Raw genomic sequence first — 22697 nt, forward strand, 5'->3', positions numbered from 1 at the left:
TTAATTTTGCGCGCGGTTGTAACTATGCGAAAATTTTCAGTGAGGTTGTTAATAAGTGCGATTTTTAATGGCTTTTTTATCAAATTTCATTTACTTTATAAGAATTAACTAATTTCGTGACGAAAGATCATCTGAGTTTTTCGCATGAAAAATCTTCTGGTAAATTGCCTGATTTTTTCTAGTATCATTAATTCGACTGCGTATTACATAGACTTTTTATACTTTTTTAGCAATAAACTTTCAAAAAGTCGACTAACTTATTCAGGGTTCGTGTGTATACTTTGTAGTACATCAATTTTTTGTTACTTGAAGGTTATTTAAATAAAAAACCATTTAAATTTGTTTCATAAAATCTAATCGCGAGTCGCGAGTGAAATAAAAATTATATGTTCAATGAACGTGAACTACATAATTGACGATAGGTATGTACAACAAATTTCAGTCTCATCATATAAGGCCATAACATACATTTTCACGATGTTACTATATATGTTGAAAAAGCTCATTGATAAATGTTAGTAAAGTTATTTTATTAACAAGATAAATCGTAAACGTAACAAATTTATGGTACTACTTGGATGCGAAATTTTATTTTAGTAAGATTGTACGTAAGTTTCCTTGAAGCAATGTTATTTTCATAAACACAATAAGAAAATATTTAATTAAAACTTGAGTGTTGAATTCATTTTGGTGACAGTATTCGCGTTCGCAATTTTATGTTCACACTATAATCTGTAACAGATTTATAAAACAAAATAAACTTTGCATAATTAAATAATTTTCATTTTTAATAGTTATATTGCTGTTTTACTTGTAAAAATGATATTATGGATTATATTGAATTGTGGAATAGATTGAATATGATGTGTAGTTAGTTATCTTCATAACTTAGAATGAATTCAACTTGACGGTTTACTAATTTTTCTTTTATTTCAAGAGATTTTGGATTAAAATAGAAAGTAAAAACTTCAATTTTTACTTAGGAAAAAGTTAATTTATGAATCAATTAAAAGAATTAAATTTTGTATGACTTTTGAAATTAAAATAAGATGAATAACGAATAATCTTCCATTGAATTGTTGATTTTTATCTCAATAGACTCTTTTGTCATATTTTTTCTCATTAGCTAATATATTGGTCAAAATAATATAAATAATAGAAATGCATGAAACGCATAAATTCCTGTTCATTTTTAACAATATAAACTTTTAGTATTCTATTAATAAGTTTTTCAACGATAAAAGAAAAAAAAATTGTTCCATATTTTGTGATTTAAAGAGTTATAAGAAACAAGATTAGTTCTATCCATTCTACAGTTTTAAAATTTTATTAACATAACAAAATTCAAACTCAAGATTTTTCATTAACTATTTGATTACTATAACATAAATTATTGCAATAATTCTCATAGATACATTTAATTATCAAAATTTTAATGCCAATTCATTTAGTCATTCAAGTTTTTTAAGACAAATTCAAAACTCTTGTATGTTTCTTCTTTTCCTTTGAAATTTGTAATTTTTTCAATGTTTGAGTCATATCTGCAAGAATTAAAATTTGTTTTAATAATTTTTTACAATAAAATTTGGATTTTCAAAAAACATAAATTCACACAGAATTACTGAAAATTTAGAAGAATTTTTAGGAATTTTGAAAGTGTACAAATTTAATTGAATCAAATTATAACAGCTATTGTAATCAGATTTGAGTTTATTATATTATATGAAAGTATTCCTAAAGTATTCATAGAGTATTGTTAACGAAACTGGAGAAAAAACTTGAAATTCATCATTGCAGTGAAATTTCAACTCACGATAACTAATTTCCGGGTGGCCAATAAAATTCAAAAAATAATTCGATTTTAAGTTCGGCTCATTCAACGAAAGCTCTATAAGAAAATCACAGTTTTTCGTTCACCGTAAAAGTAAATAAAACGAATTACACCGTTTAAGCTTGAATCATTAACTATTTTTATGAAATATATATCATAGACAGTAAATTTTATAAACATTTCAATGATATAATTATAAATAAGAGTTGCCTACCATTTTAAAAGATATTAAGAGTAAAACGCATTTTTCTTATGTTTTACCATGTGACGATATGGTTTACGTTCGCTAAAGGGTTTTCTTAGCTTGCGCGTTGAAACGTTGGGCCACTGTCCGAGCTATCATAATCGCAGTTACTTACTCTAGCTCGCTGTGCGGCCCAGCGTGCGTCCGCTCGTGCTTCCCCCACTTTGCGACTCGTACGCGAGCCGCTCGCTCCGTAATCGCTCTGAGCGTTTGGACGGAGCTTAGAGTGGCGCTACAGTCACCATTTACACGTAATCTTATGAAAAAACAGGAAGCGTCCTGAAAAAATGCCAGCGTCGGCCGCTCGAACTAAATTTTTTCTCATGAGAATTAACATGAGAAAGCGCCACGCTGTGTGAACGCTCGGGGCCAATACACACTACAGAGTTTATGCGAAAAGCTGCCGCTCCAAATGTGAGCTCGTCGACTCAGCTCGCATAGCATCAATGTGACTACCACGTCAGAACTCTCCTCCTTTTTTGCTGTATACGGTATGAAATATCTGGAAATGCCATTACGACTTTAACTACAATTGCATTAAATCTAGTTACAATTTCATCTGTGACTGTTTTGAATTCTGATAAAGCAAAAAAAAAATCAAGTTGATTTCAAGCCAATTAAACATGATATTCCACTTAAAACACTTGAAATCCGAACGTAATTCCACCCCAATAGCTCGAAATTAGGCTTTACATCAGCTTGAAATCAGCTTGAAATTAAGCTTTAAATCAGCTTGAAATCAGCTTGAAATCAAGCTTGAAATCAAGATATCATTTTTGACAGGGATATATTAACTCTCGACCTGTGCATAAGTTTTTTCTACGCCGAGGTGGCCAGAACTTATGTCTCAATGTAGTTCGCGAAGCACTCGCTCGTGGTGATTTCTCAGCACGATAAGTTTCCAACCCACCGATTTGTTCGAGTCGGGGTCGAGAATGGCGTGGTATTTGTAGTGGTACAATATGCCATTCCTGACGCACAAATTTCTCCATCGTTACGGTAACGCCAATACTTCTTCGATGCGAGCCGTGTAGGCTTCATCATCGATGTCACACACATTCAACGTACATACATTTGTGCTCTCGGTTTCGTCTGTATCCGGTTCTTTCTCACACACGCGCGATAGAGCGTTGGACAGCTCGTTATATTTGCTTATGCTTTTACGATGCATAATTTGGAAATCCCACTGCTGCATCTCGAATGCTCAGCGCGCAAGTCGACCAGTAAGTACTTTCAAGCTCCTCAGGTACTGCAACGCGCTGTGGTCTGTTATCGCAACGAAGCGATACACTTCGAGATACGATCGCAGCTTCTTAATCGCCCACAGCAGCGCCAAAAATCATAGCGCGCTAAGCATATAGACGCTACTGAGACTGAAAACGTTCAATCGCCCGCCTGCGCGTACGGACGCTCGTTTTTCACGGCTTGACCTGCCATACCCAACGCGCGTATAGAAGTTTCACTTCAATACTCTTCCTCAGACGTGTTGTAATTGCACTCCACCGGCGTCAACACTTGGCTCACCTACACGATCGGGTATTCGCCGTCCTCATAAACCCGAGTCAATACATCGCCGATCGCGACATCCGACGAGTCGCATTGCATGACGAACGGCTTCGAAAAGTCCGGCCTCGCCAATACGGGGGTCTCGGTGATCGCTGTCTTCAACGGTTCGAATCCGCTCTGATGTTTTTCCGTCCACCGCCTCTCGACATCTTTGTGCAGTGGCTGTAGTAGCGGCTTTTTTAAGTTCGAATCATCCGGTATAAAGCGCGCGTACCAGCCCACCATGCCGAGAAAACGCCGTAATTCCATCACGATTGTCAGCGCCGGGTAACGCAGGACCTGACACTTTTTAACTTTATCTTACTATTCTATACACTACTATACACTATAGTACAGTACAGTAGTATGTGTGAACGTCTGAGCGACGCGTGAATGGATGATGAGGCCCGCGCTACATTCAAAAATTGGGCCTTTAGAGAGTAGATTCACATTTAAAAAGATGTTAAAGGACTTTTTAAGAAAAAAGAACTTTAAAAGTCGCTTATATCGCTACGCTATATGTGTCCGCATGACACCGCAGCTATTTGCGTGCAGAGCTACCGTTGACATTATTGTTATAATGTATTATTGTTATTGTATTCAATCTATTTGTGCTATGACGTTGCTGTTACGTTATTTCGCTTACTGTCTTAGTGCTACTGTCTCCGAGCTTCTACCTACTTCGCCTACTTCGATAAACCCTACTGACTCTACACGCCTCCGCGTCTCGCGATCGAACACGAGACCATTTGTGCCGAAGCACGGATCGCCTGAGGACTTCGAGGCCGCGGCACGCTGAATCTGCAGACGACCAGGTGATTTACTACGTCTCTGTTCACCCACACACACACTCTCTCTCTCTCTCGTACTCGCTAGTGCACCGTTGCGCCGAATCACACACCTGATGTAGCTACTTGCTGGCACACCAATGTATCACGCGAGCCCACACGTATCACGATGGTGCCTGATCAACACCCACACAATCACGCTCAACGAATACGATTACTCACCAAGACTAAGGTTATCAAATTCAACTCATTACGGTTCGCAAGGTTGATTTCTAGCTTACGCGTAGAAAACTTGGGTTGCTGTCCGATCAATACGTCAATCAGTCAGCTACTGACTTCTACTTGCTGCGCGGCTCCGCGTGCGGACGATCGCGCTTCCCTCCCTCTGTGGCCCCCACGCTAGTCGTTCGCTCGATCTGCGCACCGCCGAGCTCCGATTGTGAGCCCGCTGACTTACTGCTGACTCGGCTCGTATATGGCGGCCAATGTGACGACCGCGTCATAGTGTATAAATGTGTACCTATGTGAGTATAAATAAATAGCACTGTGAGTAAATAACTGCGGTTTTGTGTGGACACACAGGGTAGCGATATACGAGACTTTTACAGTTAATTAAATCATATTTTTAAATAAGACTCGTGTCCACGTTAATTCACCTGATACTAATCATTAAGCATAAGCAGTGGGATTTCACGAGTACTTATATACCCACGACTATCAACGTGAAACAGCGAATTTAACAAATCCAGCAAAAAAAAAAGAATAACAAGTAAGCAAAACGAAGCTTTGCTTCACAAAAGTCTTAGCGAAGGAACCTTCGACGTCTTTTGACAGTCAATGATAAATAACAGCTATAATAAACATTCTACGGAGAGATTTAAGTTTTCGCGAGATAACAGTAGATTGAGTTTTGAGAGGGGAAAAAATATCCCTTCGACAGCACCTCTACGGGACAATGACCACCGTCGTCCAAGTTATCAAGCAGTGCAAGAGATATGAGTTTGAAAAATAGTGCGATTTTAAATGGCGCTTTGAACACCACGATAATACGGAATAAGTGTAGAAACCTGTACTGAAATTTTGAAAGCATATCAATTAAACTCTAATAGTACTTTATAAAACGGGTATAGATATGCTTTTTCTGCAAACGAGTTTTATTGAAAAAACTTATTCACACATGTTAATGCAATATTTTATAGCTCAACAGCTTAAAACTAGCGGCAAAATTGCGATTTTTAGGTAAAAGTGATTCTAAATTTTCAAACGATAATTCAAAACAATAGAGAAGAAGCGATCGATTGAAACAATATTCCAGCAAAGTTCCATGATAAATCAGCTCACTTCTTTTGGCTTTTGAATGGCTTTCGGGTTTTAATTTAAAACAAGATCAGAACATTTATTAATACACGTTAACCGTTGGTAGATTAGGGAACTGTAAACAAGACCGTCTCAGTGGAAAATTGAACAAAGTACAAAATTCATCATAATAACGAACAATGATTCTAAAAATAAAATGCGTTCATAGATCGGAGTAGAGGTCGTGTCAGTGCCCTTGGTATTATTTTATTATTTATTTTTACTACATTTAATTAAAGTACATTAAAATTGTTTTTTAAACTATTGATACTATGTGAATGTATTTTTTTTTTCAATAAAGATCAGATTTTAATAAAGAAATTAAGATTGATTGTAATTAATTGTTGTGGAAACAAAAGCATCTATAGCAGTTTACTCAAAATCAGTATGATGGAGCATATAGAATATTTGAAGAAAAAAGGCAGCACAATGCTTGGTAAGATTTATAAAGGAACAGAAAACCATTTTTAAATCTTTTTGCCTTTACATTTTTCAAAGTTCAGGCACAAATAAATAATTATTATTAATTATAAGCATATTGGTTTTTTTCATATTTCAGCTCTGAACTTACAGTATCATTCAAATTCTTATGAACTCGCTGGCGCTTTTTTGAATTTTCATTATCCTCAAATATTTCTATGGCAAATATTAGACAATAAAAATTTCGAACGTACTATTAATAAAATACTGTTTCATAGTCCTGAAATCATTCTTTTGCCAGATAATTCAAATACATATTCAAATGAATTGATGCATTTGAAAAAAACGATTACACATCAATTTCAAAAAATACAAATAATAAATGTACCGAGCATATATTTTTGTGCGATTTATGGTTATAAAATCTTGAAAATTTATGGCATTGAAGAAATTGATGACTTAACGAAAAAATCAGAGCGCAGGTAAATTATTGTATAATTATAATTATTCATATTGCTATCATTATCGTTAATACCCCGATGAATATTGTTGATAAGTTCTTGTGTATGATAATTGATACTGTACGTTTTTACATTTTTATAAAAGTTTTCCTGAGGATATTGATTGAAACATTTTCTGGACTGATGTATCCTGTTACTCTAAATACTAGGTTACATTCTCCAACGAGTTCATAAAAAATCTTATAATATTTACCGAACTTTAATTTTAAAAATAGCATAAAGCTTAACCTTAATAAGTTTAAAAATAGTAGATACCTATTTTTGACTTCTGCTGTTTTCAAACGAACAATGGTATTTCGTCTTTTTATAATACTAAATAATTAACATTTCATACGGCAAATTATTAGTTCGTAATTCTTATAATAAAAAAAATTATTTGCGAATGAATTCTGGTACAAAAATTGAAGCTGCCTAGTTCAGTTTGATACCGTCAGTCTTTCATCACTATGACATTTTTTTCTTTCTAATGCATTTTTTAAATTATTTTTTCACTCGAAAGGAGCCTGTAAGGAAAAATTACTTTCTAGTATCAGATAATTTCTTTTTTTTTCATTCCCTTACTCCAATTTATTGGGTCCCCATCGAGACCATCATGTGACATTGCTTCGGTGCAGGACTCGGAGCTGAGCATTTCTGCTACGTTTTTGGTCTTTTCCCTACATCTCCCCTCCACGAACGGTTATATGCAGGAACCTCCGTGTTTATAGTTGCTCTTCCCAGGCCCGAATTCGATCTCAGCAAGCGATAAATCACTAATGATATTTTTCCTAGTGGATATCGAACCCACGTCTTCAGTAACATCGTTGACTTAGCAGGCAGGCGGTCTAGACGTCTTCTAAGCCAAAGAAGAAGGATTGTGTCTTATAGTAAAATACTATTTCTTTACCATTAATTAGTGTCATATTGATTTCTTTTTCACACATTTACTATTACGATTTTTTTGGTCGTCTTGAGTTAACGAACTATTTTACAATTACCCTCAGCAGGAGCCTTGGGCTGTTTTGCGAATTTTTATTATCGGCATTAGTAAGTTAACGAATCATTGGCAAAGCATCAGTGTTTTACTATTGGACATGGAGTTCACGAAACTTTTTCACTATTTGAGATCGAAATCTCGGAAAAGGTTGGCAAATATTTTTGTACTAGAATTTGTATTTTTGATTTGAAAATAAGCTTATTTCATTGGAATTATATACAAAAGTAGAAATAACCCCATTTTTAAAAGGAAACTTTATGAAAATATGATTGCACATATTTTCATTTCTGTTGTATTTGTATGGATAGGTAATAATGAGAAGGCTGTAGGTGATGTGCGTATGTTTGCTTTATTTCTAAGCTACTGACTGCCGAGCGTTACAGAGAGGTGAGCCGCGCGTAATCTCCCTCTTTCGGCGCTTTCCGTTTATCTCTGGCATACTAGAGCGGACGCTTTTAGACGTAGGCCCAACATTTCAATTTATTGTTGTTTTTGCCGAAATTAACATTAAAATCAAAAATAAAAGAAGTTATCAATCCAAAATGTATTTTTCAGAATATGGTGTCTTGCTACTGTGTCAGCTATATTTTATTACATTTTTCATGTGAAAGAATTGATTTACAACCCAAAATCGATAAGCATTGAATTTCGAAATGAAGCAGATTATGTTCAACTTGGTGAGTATATTTTCCCACGTAGAATACCTTTCAATAGTTTTTCTGATTTATAAGCTGGAGTGAATTTATTCTAACTGACAGATATCGAGCGCAACTAAGCAAGTTAATAACATACGTACTTAAAAAAATTGGACATACTTAACCCATTCCAGTCCAGGATGGACACATTTTTGGTACTTTTTTTAACAGTAGCACTTTTGCTGAAAATGGGGCCTAGAGAACTTGTGAGTAAACATATGCGACGCAGAACTTTCCGAATCTGGTGTCAGATTTACGATATAACAAATAGGTCAAAAGTTATGAATGGTTTTATCCAAAAAAATGTGATTTCGAAAAAAAAATGTTTTCTTCTTTTCGAATTTTCACATGAAAATCGTTTAAATCCTGGCGTCTTCGGAACAAATAAAGCGTCCATGGGTTATGATGGTTCCGATGAGTAAAACATGATTTTAAGTACAAAAAATGGCGACTGGAAAACGAAAATATATAAAGAAATTTTCGAAACTTTTCACTCAAAAACGATGGATTCTTAGAATTTATCAAGGAACTCATTTTTTAGTAAAATTTTTTCCTCAAATCCATCGTTTTTGAGTAAAAATTTCCAAAAATTTCCAAAAATTTCCTTGTATTTTTTTGTTTTCCAGTCGCCATTTTTTGTACCTAAAATCATATTTCACTAATCGGAACCATCATAACTTTAAGATAAAGACTCATGGACGCTTTCTTTGTACCGAAGACATCAGGATTTGAAAGATTTTCATGTGAAAATTCGAAAAGAAAAAAATTTTTTTTTTCTAAACCACGTTTTTTTTGGATAAAACCGTCCATAACTTTTAACTCGTTAATTATCATATCGAAAATGTGACACCGGATTCGAAAAGTTCATTAAAGTTTCCGTCGAATATGTTTTCTCACAAGTTCTTCTTAATGTTTCATTTACTTTCAAATTTTACTAAAATGGTTTTTTCACAAAATTTTGATTATTTAATAAATAATTTTACAATTTATGAATTTTATGTTAAAAAGTTTTTTTCGTATCAGTACATAAAAGAGGGTTTTCGCATAAGTTTTTTCAACGCTTCTTTCGCTTACTATTCATTCAAAAAAATTGTTAGATCAGATGTAATATTTTGAATTTTATTTATTACAGATCATCAAACACTCCGTGTTCTAGGACTTTCATCTTTCAAACATGGATCCCGTACAAGTAACAATTTCTACAAGACTATTAATAAGTGTACAACATTTTTCGGTAAAAAATTTTTATATGAATCACTCGTTCAGCCTTTTTTCAATCAAAATTCTATTGAACTTCGACAAAATGCTGTACTTGAATTAATCTCAAATTCAGAAAAACGTTATTTTTTACAGGTAAGTAAGTACTAACATTAATTATAACTTCAATCCTTTCTTTACAAATTTGAAATTTTGATACGAAATCAAAAGTACTTTATAATTTTAATATTGTGTCGATAAACTTCTCGTGCCCATAAAATACCTCAAAAATCATGTCTAGCTGATTTTTTCACTTATTATAGCGTTTTTGGCTAGCTCCTGCTTACTACCGATCGCCAACTTGACTGGCTATTAACCTAAAAAAGAGCTCGAAGAGTCTCGTGATCTCGTAGTCGGGTCAAGTTTGGACCAGGGTGTCTGCCTTCTCATTGTAGGTGCAAATCGCAAAATACAATACTAGAAAACCCCAGATAACACGAAAGGTTGCCGCAACTTTGCGGCAACCACGATCGCGGAACTAAGCAACGTTCCGCAGTATGGTTTCCGCAACGTTTTCGGAACAGAGAAAATGTCCCGACTAGTATAATTCTAACGATGCGGAAACGTTTCAAAAACGTTATTAGATCGTTAAAGAATCGATGTAAGACGGAGTCTGCAACGTTGCCGCAACTTTACTTTCAAAATTAATTGAAAAAGATGGTTTCGTGCGGGCATGGTTTCACAAACGTTGCCGCAACTTTACTTTCGAAGTCCCCCCAAAAAGTTTACAAGAGTAGTACAATAATCAACAAATGATCAAGATTATGTAGTTTTTGTTTCAATTGTGCAATTTTTTGAAATCGACTGATTTAGTGATACAGAGAATAATTAATTGGTGCGAAAATTCAAATTAATAGATTATTACTTGAAAAAGTCATGGATGTTTTTATACATATACAAAATTAGAATGATTAAATGTTATCCGTTTATTAATAAACGCTAAGAGATTCTTATGGCTCATTATTGTCTTGAAGAACTTGACTGGCAACTGATCGCTGTACTCTTTGTTCGGCTTCCTTCAGCCACGATGCGGTCGTAGATTTGATTAAGTCTTTAGTAAAATCTGATTTTTTTACAAGGACAACTGCAATTGAAAAAAAACGATGATTTTCTATTAATTTCAATAAAATTGCAAAATTATTATCTGTTACCACAAGTTTTTTGTAGAGGTGCGTTTTTTTGATTGACGTTTTCTGTACGTTTTTGCCCTTTTTCCCCTTGAAACTAAACTTCATGACCAGATCGTCGGTCAATAATTCGTGTAGAATTGTTCGAGTAGTGAAATGCTCATCCGGTGCCCTGAACATTTTATATTTAGAATAATTATATTTTCTTTCGATTTATCATTATTCATAATTATCAACGCTGTTAAGGAAGAGTAGCACGTTTCCATACATTTTTAAATGTAAACGTGCTAGTTTTCCTTAACAGCATCGTTATATTCATGACCCCTTTTGCTTCGGTTAGCCGCTGCGTGCGCGTCGATAACGCAAAACGATCCACGCACGAAGCCGTGGCAGCCATATGTAATTTAGATTTTCACAATAATCACAATGCTGACTGCACCTCGCCTTTCACAAGCCTTTCTATTCCAAATGGCAATTTTTCGTCGATAATCCGAAAGTTCGATGATCACTTCACCTTAAATACCTTCACGCCAAACTCCGAAGACCCAGACTTACTCAATCTTGAAATTAAATAACACAACTTATCATCTATTGACATTCCAGCAATGATGTTGACCACTCCAAAAGTAAATTTTCGGAATTCATAAAAATTAAAAGTACATCAGTTTTTTTCCAAAAGTCTATCTTCAATCGAAAATTGATTGGGACTTTAGTTAGATTAAGATTATACAAGAATATACATGTAAAGAAATTGATATTTCTTTCGTGTGTGAGTGTGCGCGCTTGAGATGTATTGTGTATGCAAGGAGAAGAGGGATGTTGGTATTTACCGTTAAACTTAGAAGCGATCAGTTGAATATTTGTATTGAGAGTAAATAGAAGTGTGAGGCATTTGAACTTAATTGTCGTTTCTTTGTTTAACAGGTAATTTTGTAAATATTGTATAATTATTTAGTGATTTTAGTTGTTATAATAAATAAACTTCGTTTAACAGAGAAACTTATACGGCATCACACTCATTTGATTGAACTCATATTATATACAAATTTGAAGCTTTCAATATAAAAAAAATCATTATTTTCATTGAATTATAAATCTTTAATTTTCATTTGAATTTACAGGAAGTTATGAGACGACTTAACAATGTACATAAATTACTTACAATTGAGTCTAAATTCAAATATTTTGGAAAAAATGTTAAAGCAGACAATAATTTAGATTTAATTTTAAATTTTGACTACTTTCTTAAAACATTTCCAGAAATTTTGAAGTTTGCGGAAGGATTATCATCAGAAATTTTTGTTAATACATATAAGGTAACTATCATGACAACTTTTTTATCAAACGCATAGGTTTTTCTTTATTCTAGCGTTGTTTAAAACAAACATTCGAAGGCGTTCCTTAATTGTTCTAATCATTAGATGTGTACATTTTTCGGTTAATGGACACTTGAAAGTTCTCTTGAAGCTTTGTACTATGATATATTTATTGATATTTAAAATTTAAAATAATGAAGAATCCCTATCGTGCATCACCTCTTTCGTGAAAACCTGTTAGAAATATTACATTTGTACTTTTTGTCAAGAATTTTATACTTTCTTGTATATCCATGCTATTTGATAATTTGAAATTTCCTTTTATTTCAGGTATTTAGTGACGAATGTTATGAATCCATCAAAAGTTTAATTTCGTCAATTTTGCGAAAAGATACATTTTTGTCACAAAACTACATTTCTTCATTGATTCAACGTTGTTTTGCAATTAAAACGCAAATAAGCGAGTTGTTAGATATATTACGCATCGCATACTGTGAAATCACCGATAAAATGATTGGTACGTCCATTTTTTATTATTTCCTTTCAATCACTATACAGGTAAATTTTGGTCTTCGGCAGATAAGAATAGTATATTTTGTAACAAGTGCGCGAAGCAGTTGACTCATCCAGGAGTTGTTTTCACCCGAGCGTAGCGAGGGTGCAAAGACTCCTGGATGAGTCAACTTCCTCGCGGACTAGTTGCAAACGATATTTTTTAACTCTTCAGCCTTCGCGCGATCTTATAGCAGTTGACGATGCATGTGTCATAGTAACACTTTATGGCATTCAGCTTGACTTCCCAGTTGAAAAAAATTGCTTGGATTTCTACGTGGATTGTTTACGCAGATTCCATGTGGATTATGCGTGGAAAGGGCATAAATTATACGTGGAAAGTGCATAAATTCCACGTAGAATCAGTGTGGATCATTTTTGTAAAAAACATTTTTTGATTATTCCGTGAAAACGGATATGAACGTGAAATTTGGTTTCTAATCCACATGGAATCTGCGTGGATAATCCTCGTAGAAATGCACGCAATTTTTTTCAACTACGTTACAGTCCAAGCGTGGCAAAGGTTCTAATAGATGTGTTACATCGGTATTAAGCAACCTGGAATTACACTAAATATAATACATCGGCATGTCCTTCGACACGTATGTCTGGTTTAAACAATGCATAGAAGTTTGGCCTATGCCACTTATAATCCAAAACGCTAACGTTGATTAAATTTTTGTGAAAATATCGAGAGATTCCAAATAAAAATCATAAAAATTGTGTTACACACGTGCGTAACATGTGCCAATCATGGACGCCTGCAGGACTCTCGATTTCGGCAACTTTGCCCATGGGAAGTACTATGGGGATACTGCTTACATGGGAAGCAAAAGGGAGCCCAGTTGAAAAAAATTGCATGAATATCCACGTGGAAATCCACGAGGATTAGTAATCCTCGTGGACCATACAGGGATTCCACGTGGATCGTACAGGGATTCCACGTGGATCATACAGGGATTCCTCGTGGATCGATCATGGGCTGAAAAAATGCAATCACCACGGATATTCGACTGATCCACGCTGATTTTTTTTCAATCCTCGTGGATGTGGAACTTGTTCGCGAGCACGCGCTCGAAACATCCGCGAGGATTTGCGGCGAATCACCACGGATTTTCGACTGATCCACGCTGATTTTTTTTCAATCCTCGTGGATCGATCGAAAATCAACGAGGATTTGCGCGAAAACCCCCGTGGATCGATCGAAAATCAACGAGGATTTGCGCGAAAATCCCCGTGGATCGATCGAAAATCAACGAGGATTTCCGTGCAAATCCCCGTGGTTTACGTACGTGGACTCTTTATATGATCCATATTCGATCCACGTGGAATCAATGTCCCATCCTCAAGGAATCCCTGTATGATCCACGTGGAATCAGCGTGGATATTCCACGTGGATATCCACGCAATTTTTTTCAACTGGGAGGAAGTATAATATCTCTTGAAAAAGAGGAGCAAAAGTACATTCGATCAAATCTGACGATCAGACGGACTCAGTACACTATAAAAGCTTTGTATAATCTTCGATTTTGACTCTTCCTAAAATGTAATTAAATATTTGCAGATAGGCAGAAATGAGATTTAAAATATTGTTTTATTTTTTGGGCGTGATGTGCGAATAATTACTTATAACTTCATATATCGCATCAGCGTGATCTAGCCTTTATCCAATTATGCCAGCGTGCAACCAAATGTGCATATTGTCTTTCCGAAATACGTACCTATAATTATTTCAACAAACTTTCAAGTTGTATATTTTTCGATCTAGCAAACTTTTTGCAGATTCGTTAAATACCCCTGGCTTTGGGGGCTCAACTGACTGCTTATTGACTAAATTGCATTGGCTGTATGCAATGCAATGTGCAAAACTGTACTCGTGATAGAAGGTGATATAAAAAGTAACTCATATTTTACTCACAAGGAGACCACATGAGATGCGGGTCACCAAATGTCCTGAAAATTTTTTCTGGTCTCCTGGTACCTACTAATGAAGCCCTCTATGCTTAGTTTAATCCAATGAGCTTTAGGGCCCATTAATAAATATTTGTAATTTTCGTGATAGGACGTGTTAAACGAAAAATTGCAAAATGTACATGTCTTAGAATAAGTCAAAGAATACGTCCGAATTTTTTTAGAATTTTTGAGACCTGCTATCACCTATTTTTATAGGTCACTGAAATTCTTAAGAATAACGTAAAAAAGCGGCAAATTTAGGCCCTTGAAAATTAGTGATAGCAGGTTTCAAAAATTCTGACGAAATTCAGAGGAATTTTTCGACGAATTCTTATACTTGAGCATTTTGCAATTTTTCGTTCAAGACGTCCGGTTATGAGTTAGAAAATCACAAAAATTTTTTAATAAATTAGAAAATGATTTTTAAAATAGACTCTAAGGCACATTGGATCAAACTAAACATAGGGGGCTTCATTATTTGGTATCAGGAGACCAGAAAAAAACTTTCACGACATTTGGTGACCCGCATCTCATGTGGTCTCTTCGTCAGCATCAGAGTAGATAGAGGATAATTTGTGATGTTGCAGTGCTACTCAATTTTCGTGCAAATGCCAGTACATTCATATTCTTTTATTTGACAATTCGATTTCATTGCAAAATTGAGAAAAAATACTTAATCATACAAATGATTTCATTTAGATTCATTAATATTCAATAATATTTTGTTTTCAGATTATGTGAATCATTTGAGCTGTGAATACTCCCTTCCTCTCGCTCTAGGGTGCAATAAAAAATATGGATATCATATACAAATGAAATCAAATGTCCAGAAGAAATTAGACTTCTCAAAAATCTCAAAAATATTTACAATTCTAAAAGAAAATGATGCTTCAGTAATAATGACAACTAAAAAACTGATGGTTGACAATCAAACATGCAAAGAAATTTGTGAAGAAATTTGTATAATAAGCAATGTGTAAGTTGAGGAAACACTGAAACAAACATTTGATAAGTAAAATATTTATTTGATCGATATTGACGACAAATAACGTCCATGAATAATTTTCAACCTTTTGAATTTTCATCGTTGAATTTTCGCTAAGTTGCTTTACGTTCAATAATAAAACTTTTTCTTTGAAATTCTTTTGTTTATGAATCAATCAATTTTGAAAGTGTGATATAACTTTTTATCAAGAATAACCTTTCAGAAATTTTTTATTTTATTTAACGGAAAAATTACTCCTCTTTGGCTCATGCTGAAACCCCTCGTTTTCCAAATCCCTTGCATTAAGAACTAATTTATCATCATTATTTACTCATTTTTTGTAATATGTGAATTTCTCCTTTCTAATCTCATAATTTATATAATTCATAATAATGTCTTTGTTTTATTGCTATAGATTACTGGAAGGCCTGATCGAAAAATTACAGAACCATAAAAAACCACTCATGAAGCTTTGTAGTTATATTGCCGAATTAGATTTTATTAGTTGTATTAGTGAAATAAGTAGTCAAAATGGTTTTGTGAGGCCTATTTTTGGATCGCAACTATATTTGATTGACTCATATCATCCTCTGTCAATATTGTCAGGAAGTGAAATGTGTGAATGTAATGACATCGTAAGTTAATATGATAAATTTTTTAAATTTAAGAAAAATCTTTAATTACATCTATATATTACGCGTTGAATGAATCTCGCGCTAAAATTCTGGCCTCCCCAACAAATCTGGAAAATCGATGACTAAAAAAAAAAATAATTTTATTGTATATATACTTTTATTTAATATATGAATAATGTTTTATTACAGGTTTCTTCTGTTTCACATAATTTTCAAATGATTACTGGACCAATTTTGTGTGGTAAAACAACTTATCTAGAACAAGTTATAACTTTGCAAATTTTAGCTCAAGTAAGTTATAATTAAAACATTTTGATTTTAATAATAAAACGTTGTCATGTAACAACAATCTTCAAGTATAAGTTTTCCGGCTAACTTTTAAAATTTTCAGATTGGATGCTACGTACCAGCTAAAATGGCTATGTTTCGCTTGAGTGATAGAATTTTTTGTCATAATTCAAGTAATATGCATCAGCTAAAAAAATTTGAAAGCGAGGTAAACATTTGTAAATTGCAGTACTTTATATAATAATAAAGCTTGCTATGTTTGGGGTGATTGAACACTTCATTCCACAAGCCCTCATTTAATTTTTTCCTATGGGATTTTTTAGACTTCTAAAAAAAGGTGATAGATGGTTTTGAAAATTCTGGAAAAACTGAAGCATATTCCTTGTCAAATTTTACAACTTTTCGAGATAAAAAAGTAGTAAGGATTTTTGTATAAGATAAAACATGATTTTAAAAATGGACCCCAAAGCTTTAGTAAACTTTACAAGTATAAAATGATTCATTATTACATTATGTATTAGGAGATCCAAAAATTTTTTTGGAAGAGACCTGTGATCTGGGGGCAGGAAGGTTTCCTTTTAAGTAAACACAAAAATAGATAGCTACCGAAAAGAGAACTTAATGATTTTTTTCGGAGTAGATATCAAATTTACGATTACGTGAAAAAAATACTATCAGTTTATTATAAGCTCTTTTTTGCATCCATTTTAAATTACTTCTCTAACATAGGTAGTAGTTACGAATGTATTCATTTTTGAAATTAGAATATTTGAAATGTGATAGAGCATGTGAGGAAAAGTTTTTAGTTTTTTACTAATGAAAAAGGAAATTCATATACGGATTCAATATGCAACATTCAGGCGTCACATGGATTTATCGAGCTCGAGTAGTACACTGAATTTACACTACGAATATTCACTAAAACCTTCCTCTTTTTTCTGCTCCTATTCTTTCCCTGTAGAACTACCGTTAGGCATATTTCGCGGGGAGAGGCCAACGCTCTTTACGAACTCCACGTTCTGTCCACGATTCTAAGTTTAGACTTTATGGCCAAAAGTATCGCGGGCGCCGCGACGGCTTAGTCACAAAACCTCCAGTCGAGGAATGAGTGATTTTTGATGTGAAACATTTTTATAAATAATTTTTCCTCGTTAAATATTAATTTTTATTATGAAACTAACTGAATTAAACACTTTTAACATACGTTATTATTTTCCGATGTCTTTTTACGTAGATAACATGAGAAAAATTTGAAATTCTGTTCATGCCCCAAGATCGGCCTGCTCGACTTGAAATTGTGAGACTGAGCCGCCACGGCGCCACCGATATTTTCGACCACAAAGTCTGACCGTATAATTGTGGTCAGAACAACGCTGAAAGAGCTCTTCCTGGTGTGTCCCCGCCCACTGCGGATCACAAACCAGCGAGTGCGGCTTTCACTACAGGAGCTTGTGAATGTGGTTCTTGTTTTCTGACGTCTTCTTTTGAGTAAAAAACTAATAAATCGCTTTCTAGTACCATCTAGTGAGTGTATTTATCGCTTCTGTGGCATACTTACAAACCATCCAATTTTTGCTTTCGGTGCCATCTTGTGACTGAGGTTCTCGCTTCCGGCTTTATCCTGGGAGTTTAGTAAGCTGGCTCTCCTCGTGTTGACATCAAGCTAGCGGCCGATTCTCGCTTTCTGACTTAATCTTATGAGTGTGATACTCGCCGCCTATCGCCTTCTTGCGAGTGTAATTCTCGCTTCTGTCTCCATATCGTGGGATAGGTCCACCTGACCATGTGGTTCTCGCTTTCCGGCGCTGTGACATGACTGGGTCTACAGTATATTGAGTGCTTCGTTTTCAAGTGGAAAATTCCAGAAATTTTCTTATAATTTTTCGTTTTATAATCGCCATTTTAAAGAATAAGTTTTCTTCATACTGTAATGGATTTTTGTGACTTATTTTAGATATATGAATTAAATCATATCTGTGATTCATTGACTCCAAGATCTATAGTCATTATTGATGAACCGTTACCTAATATATTCAATATCGAGGGAGAAAGTACTTTAATGGCATTATGTTTGAGATTATCATCATCAACAGCTTTCACTTTTTGTACTACTCTTCATTCATGTTTACTAGATCTTTCAAAAGATATTTTAAATATAACAAGGTAAGTAACATATTAATGAATGAAAAATATAAATATACAATTTTGATGAGTAACGTCTTTTTTTCATATAATTTTTTTTTCTCATTTTTGATAACTATTACATTTATCTTTCAAAGTAAAAAAACTATCTTATCGTTTAAAACTATTTGTTCTACGTAAATGTACATTTACATTGATATTCTGGGTATAGGTTGTTAAGCTCAAAACAGTTTCACAATTTTCAGACAAGATAAAATTATATATTCTTTTCAAAATTCATTGTGTATTGTATCAAGACTTATTATAGGCTGTTTTCACAGTCGTTAGTGACAGTCACAAATCACCAGCTGATTTGTCTGGAGGCAAAACAAAACAATCCTGCTGTTATGCACCGGACTTGCTTTTCCTTGCACGGGCCTCTGCGCAAGCGCGTAGACGATGGAGATGCAGGTCGGTACGGAGGCGATGTTTCTGCTTGGCTGTTGGTGTGGGTTCGATTCCCGATAAACGCGTTGAAACGCGAAGAAGTCGTCGATGTACTTCTGGTGTTGATGGCACGAGGTGATGAAAAATAATGACCTCAGAGGGGTGGGTCGACGTTGCCTCGACTCTCGCGAGGAGGGCTTACGTCGGGGAAGGTCACGCCAATAGAATATAACAGACTCGTTGGTATTCGCTGTGCATGTGCTCCGCTCGTTCAAACGGCAATGAGCTTGCAGGGGAGGGTCGATGACCCGCGAGTCGTGAGACTTAGGTGGCGCGACTCTTTCCTCTAGGCAATCTGGCCCGAACTACGGGTCGGCGGTACGCTCGCCCGGGTTGACACTCGAGCACGGGGTCGATCGCAAAAAGGGGAAGAGGGAATATCGGCGCTTGTTGTCAGAGTATTGCACCGAGATATTTTCGTTCGATGGACTATGTTCGTTAATTAGTTCTGAGACTGAGTTCGTTAATCGCTCTCGAGATCAAGTCCACAAACCAGCTCCGCGGTCGAGTCCTTCACGGATATTCTCCTATTAAAGCTCAACTCCAGCAAAGGTTGTTTATGTAACTATATCGCAAGTCGATCAGCCAAGAGCTTTGGGGATGCTCAGGTGGTTGTTCAAGAATGAATGACGACGCAACGAAGGGCTGCACTCCTTATATACTCGTCGGGATATCGGCGGCGCGAGAAGGAAAAAAGGAGGGGAGCCGCCGGTTTTTGGTGTCTGGAGGGCAAAGGAGGGAGCGCCCATGATTGTTTGGTAGGCGGAGTTAAGCCGATTTCGGAGAAATGTCGCATGGTTAGAGTTTTGGTGGCAGCGTCGTTTCATCGCAAGTTCAGGGAAATTGCCTATCTCGGTACGCATTTGGTGACGGCGCCTTTCATCTCGCGTTCGGGAAATTTCGGCGGCGTTATTTCATCGCGAGTTCAGCGGCATCGTGGTATTCCCCTCGTGTGTGAGTGTCCTTTTTCCTATCTTACCAAGCTCCGGTTAGCTTGATGGCCCTTCTGGCCGCATCATTATTTCAGGCTAAATCAGGGTTTTATTCAAATTTGTAGCATTCTAAAAATGACTTTGCCAAAAAAAACAAAATACATATTTTACCGTACAATTTTCCGTTCTTTCAAAATCTGAAAAAAATTGAGAGTTCTATTTGCAAAAGCTATTTTTATGTCGCTCTAGCTTTAAGGTTATGTTCAAGGTCCAGTAACCTATTAGGCTATGTAAAAGGTCACCATCAGATTCCCCGTCAAAAATTACGTCAGATACGAGATTTTTGCTTTTTTTTACGCGAATTGTACGAGATTTCTACCGGTTTTCATACTTTTGTGACACTCAGTAGATCAACCAAAAAGACTAATATGCTGTCCGCTATACTCGCATGCTAACTAAATAATTAGTATTTTACGATACAAATACCATAAATAACCCTTTATGGCACGCTAACCTAAAAATCGCAACTTCGCCGCTACTTTTAGGCTTTTGTACCATAAAATATTGTATGCAACTGATACGGATATGCTTTTCCAACGAAACTCGTTACAGCCCTCGCCTTCGGCTCGTGCTGCAACCCCTCGTTTCGCTGAAAAAGTATATCCGTACCCGTTGCTTAAAGTACTATTTTGCCACGGCGTAGTTTAGGGCCCAGGCGCAGCGAGGGTCTTCACAGCTGGCCGAAAGTGTCCCCATGGCACGAATATCGAACACAATTTTTTAGTACTGTGCTAAGTTCACATTTAGGCTCCCTTTTGCGATGCACATGTCGCACTTTCTGGTAGCGCAAAGTGAGGTTAGTGCACGAGCGTATTTTTTAAAATGAGCTTACTAACCAGCGCTGAAACTAAGAAGGTTTATCACAGATATCTTAAATAATAACTCCTTACATTACGGCTATGTAGTAATGCATTGGGTTTTATCTACAAGATAAAAAAATGATCTTTTATAGCTTTGCGTGGAATAAGTTTAAAACTATGGCATGCTTTTCTGTTGCATAACGTAAAGTGAGGTTAGTGCACGAGAGTAGGGAGTGCGATGCGAACGACGTGGTACAACATATGTATCGGAGAAGGGGGCATAAATGTAAACTTATCATACTGCTGTAAAATTGAATATGATACCCGTGCCATAGGGGACACTTTGGGACGTGGGTGGCCATCAGGATCCTCTCTACACTAGATCCTAAACCTCGTGCCACAAGGTGTTACTTACGGCACTGTTTCGTAAACTAAAAATTCTAGATTAATCGGATAAGTTCATATTTTTTCAACAGTTAAAAACCTGATTTTCACGCCTTCGCAACGAAGCGCGCATCGTGACTCATTGACAAATTACTCTGAAACCCCCAAGCCGGATTTTACACTTTTAAAAAGAGTTTCGAGAACAGATCAAATCATCAGAAAAATTGACACTGTAGAAAAAGTGTAAGAAACGTATATTACAATTTTCTTAAATTTGTCGCATCAGAAACAGTGCAAGAAGCACAAAGTTCTCAAATTAATAGTAAGACTATTTTTGTAACTTACAATCGAGCGCTCATTATAAGCTCATAATAAACTGTCGCGTATGCAAAATATTTGTTCAGTTTACCGGTCACTTTTTGAAATGTACTTATAATAATGCGTCACCAAAAAAGCAGATACATCGGTTATTTATTCAGAATAAATTTTTTGTTCACAGTTTGTATTTCAACTCGGATAACCCAGAAGCAAGTAAAGCATATTCAAATTCACGGAAGATTAAAGTAGGTGTGATAAAATGCCCAATTCGATCTGCGTCCATAATAAATTTTACTAACTTACCTAAATCATTTACTCGTGAAACTTCACAGAAAGTAAAAGATTTTTGGAATACTTGTAAGGTATGTAACACTTCAGTCGTAGATAAAATATAGCAGTTTTATAAATATATTATTTTAATATGAATCAAGTATTCAAAAATTTACATGAATTGAAATGTTCAAAATTTAATCATGCTGAAGACTTTTTGTTTGATTTTTTGTTTTGAATTTTTATATCCATTTGATGGTATATAGACGTTAGATTTTCAAGAATATTTTCAGTATGGAATGAAATTAAAAAATTGTTTTTTTTTATTCCAGAACGAGGTTATTATATCAACAAAAAACTACCAATCAGTTTCGCATAAAATTTACAGTATGATGGCCAAATTGTACCATCAATTGTCCATCAAAATTCATTCGGAAAATCAGATTCAAATGATACCCCGAGAATTGATCTACAAGATTTTTTTGTGTAATGAAAGAAAATATGTGCAAAAAGCAATAAATTCCAAATACAGCGAAACATATGAGCAACTGGATTATAATAGTAATTTTATATCTGTCATAATAAATTTGATTATATCATTAAAACAAGTTGAATTTCTCGAATACATTAGTTCTCAAAACATGATCTCGTCTTCTAATGAATTTTCGCTTGTAACAAAATCTGATGGTATCAAAAAAAAATCAAGTTCTATTTTACGAAAGCGTTTGGAATGTGACAAAAGTAATAAGTATGATAATTTATTGAATGACTCAACTAGTAAAATCACTCACGAACGAAATATTTTCGAGTATTTGA

General features: G+C 35.0%; 1 protein-coding gene across 1 annotated transcript; it reads left to right on the top strand.

Annotated features, from left to right (window-relative positions):
• The first annotated feature begins 12446 nt into the window (after positions 1 to 12446).
• LOC106658183 (mutS protein homolog 4-like) lies at positions 12447 to 22526 on the top strand. Its single transcript, XM_023459216.1, has 9 exons — positions 12447 to 12593; positions 15314 to 15557; positions 15982 to 16201; positions 16391 to 16492; positions 16593 to 16697; positions 18444 to 18652; positions 21793 to 21973; positions 22214 to 22442; positions 22513 to 22526. Exons 1-9 carry the CDS (start codon positions 12587 to 12589, stop codon positions 22524 to 22526), a joined length of 1311 nt encoding a protein of 436 aa, XP_023314984.1. The 5' UTR covers positions 12447 to 12586.
• The last annotated feature ends 171 nt before the right edge of the window (positions 22527 to 22697 follow it).

Source organism: Trichogramma pretiosum, unplaced genomic scaffold (assembly GCF_000599845.2).
Source record: "Trichogramma pretiosum strain Unisexual culture from Peru unplaced genomic scaffold, Tpre_2.0 scaffold58, whole genome shotgun sequence".
NCBI classification, from domain to species: domain Eukaryota; kingdom Metazoa; phylum Arthropoda; class Insecta; order Hymenoptera; family Trichogrammatidae; genus Trichogramma; species Trichogramma pretiosum.

Coding starts and splice junctions, on each gene's coding strand:
- LOC106658183 (XM_023459216.1), top strand. Junction 15,558..15,981: donor ATTTGTATAATAAGCAATGT/GTAAGTTGAGGA, acceptor TTATTGCTATAG/ATTACTGGAAGGCCTGATCG. Junction 18,653..21,792: donor GATATTTTAAATATAACAAG/GTAAGTAACATA, acceptor TTTTGTTCACAG/TTTGTATTTCAACTCGGATA.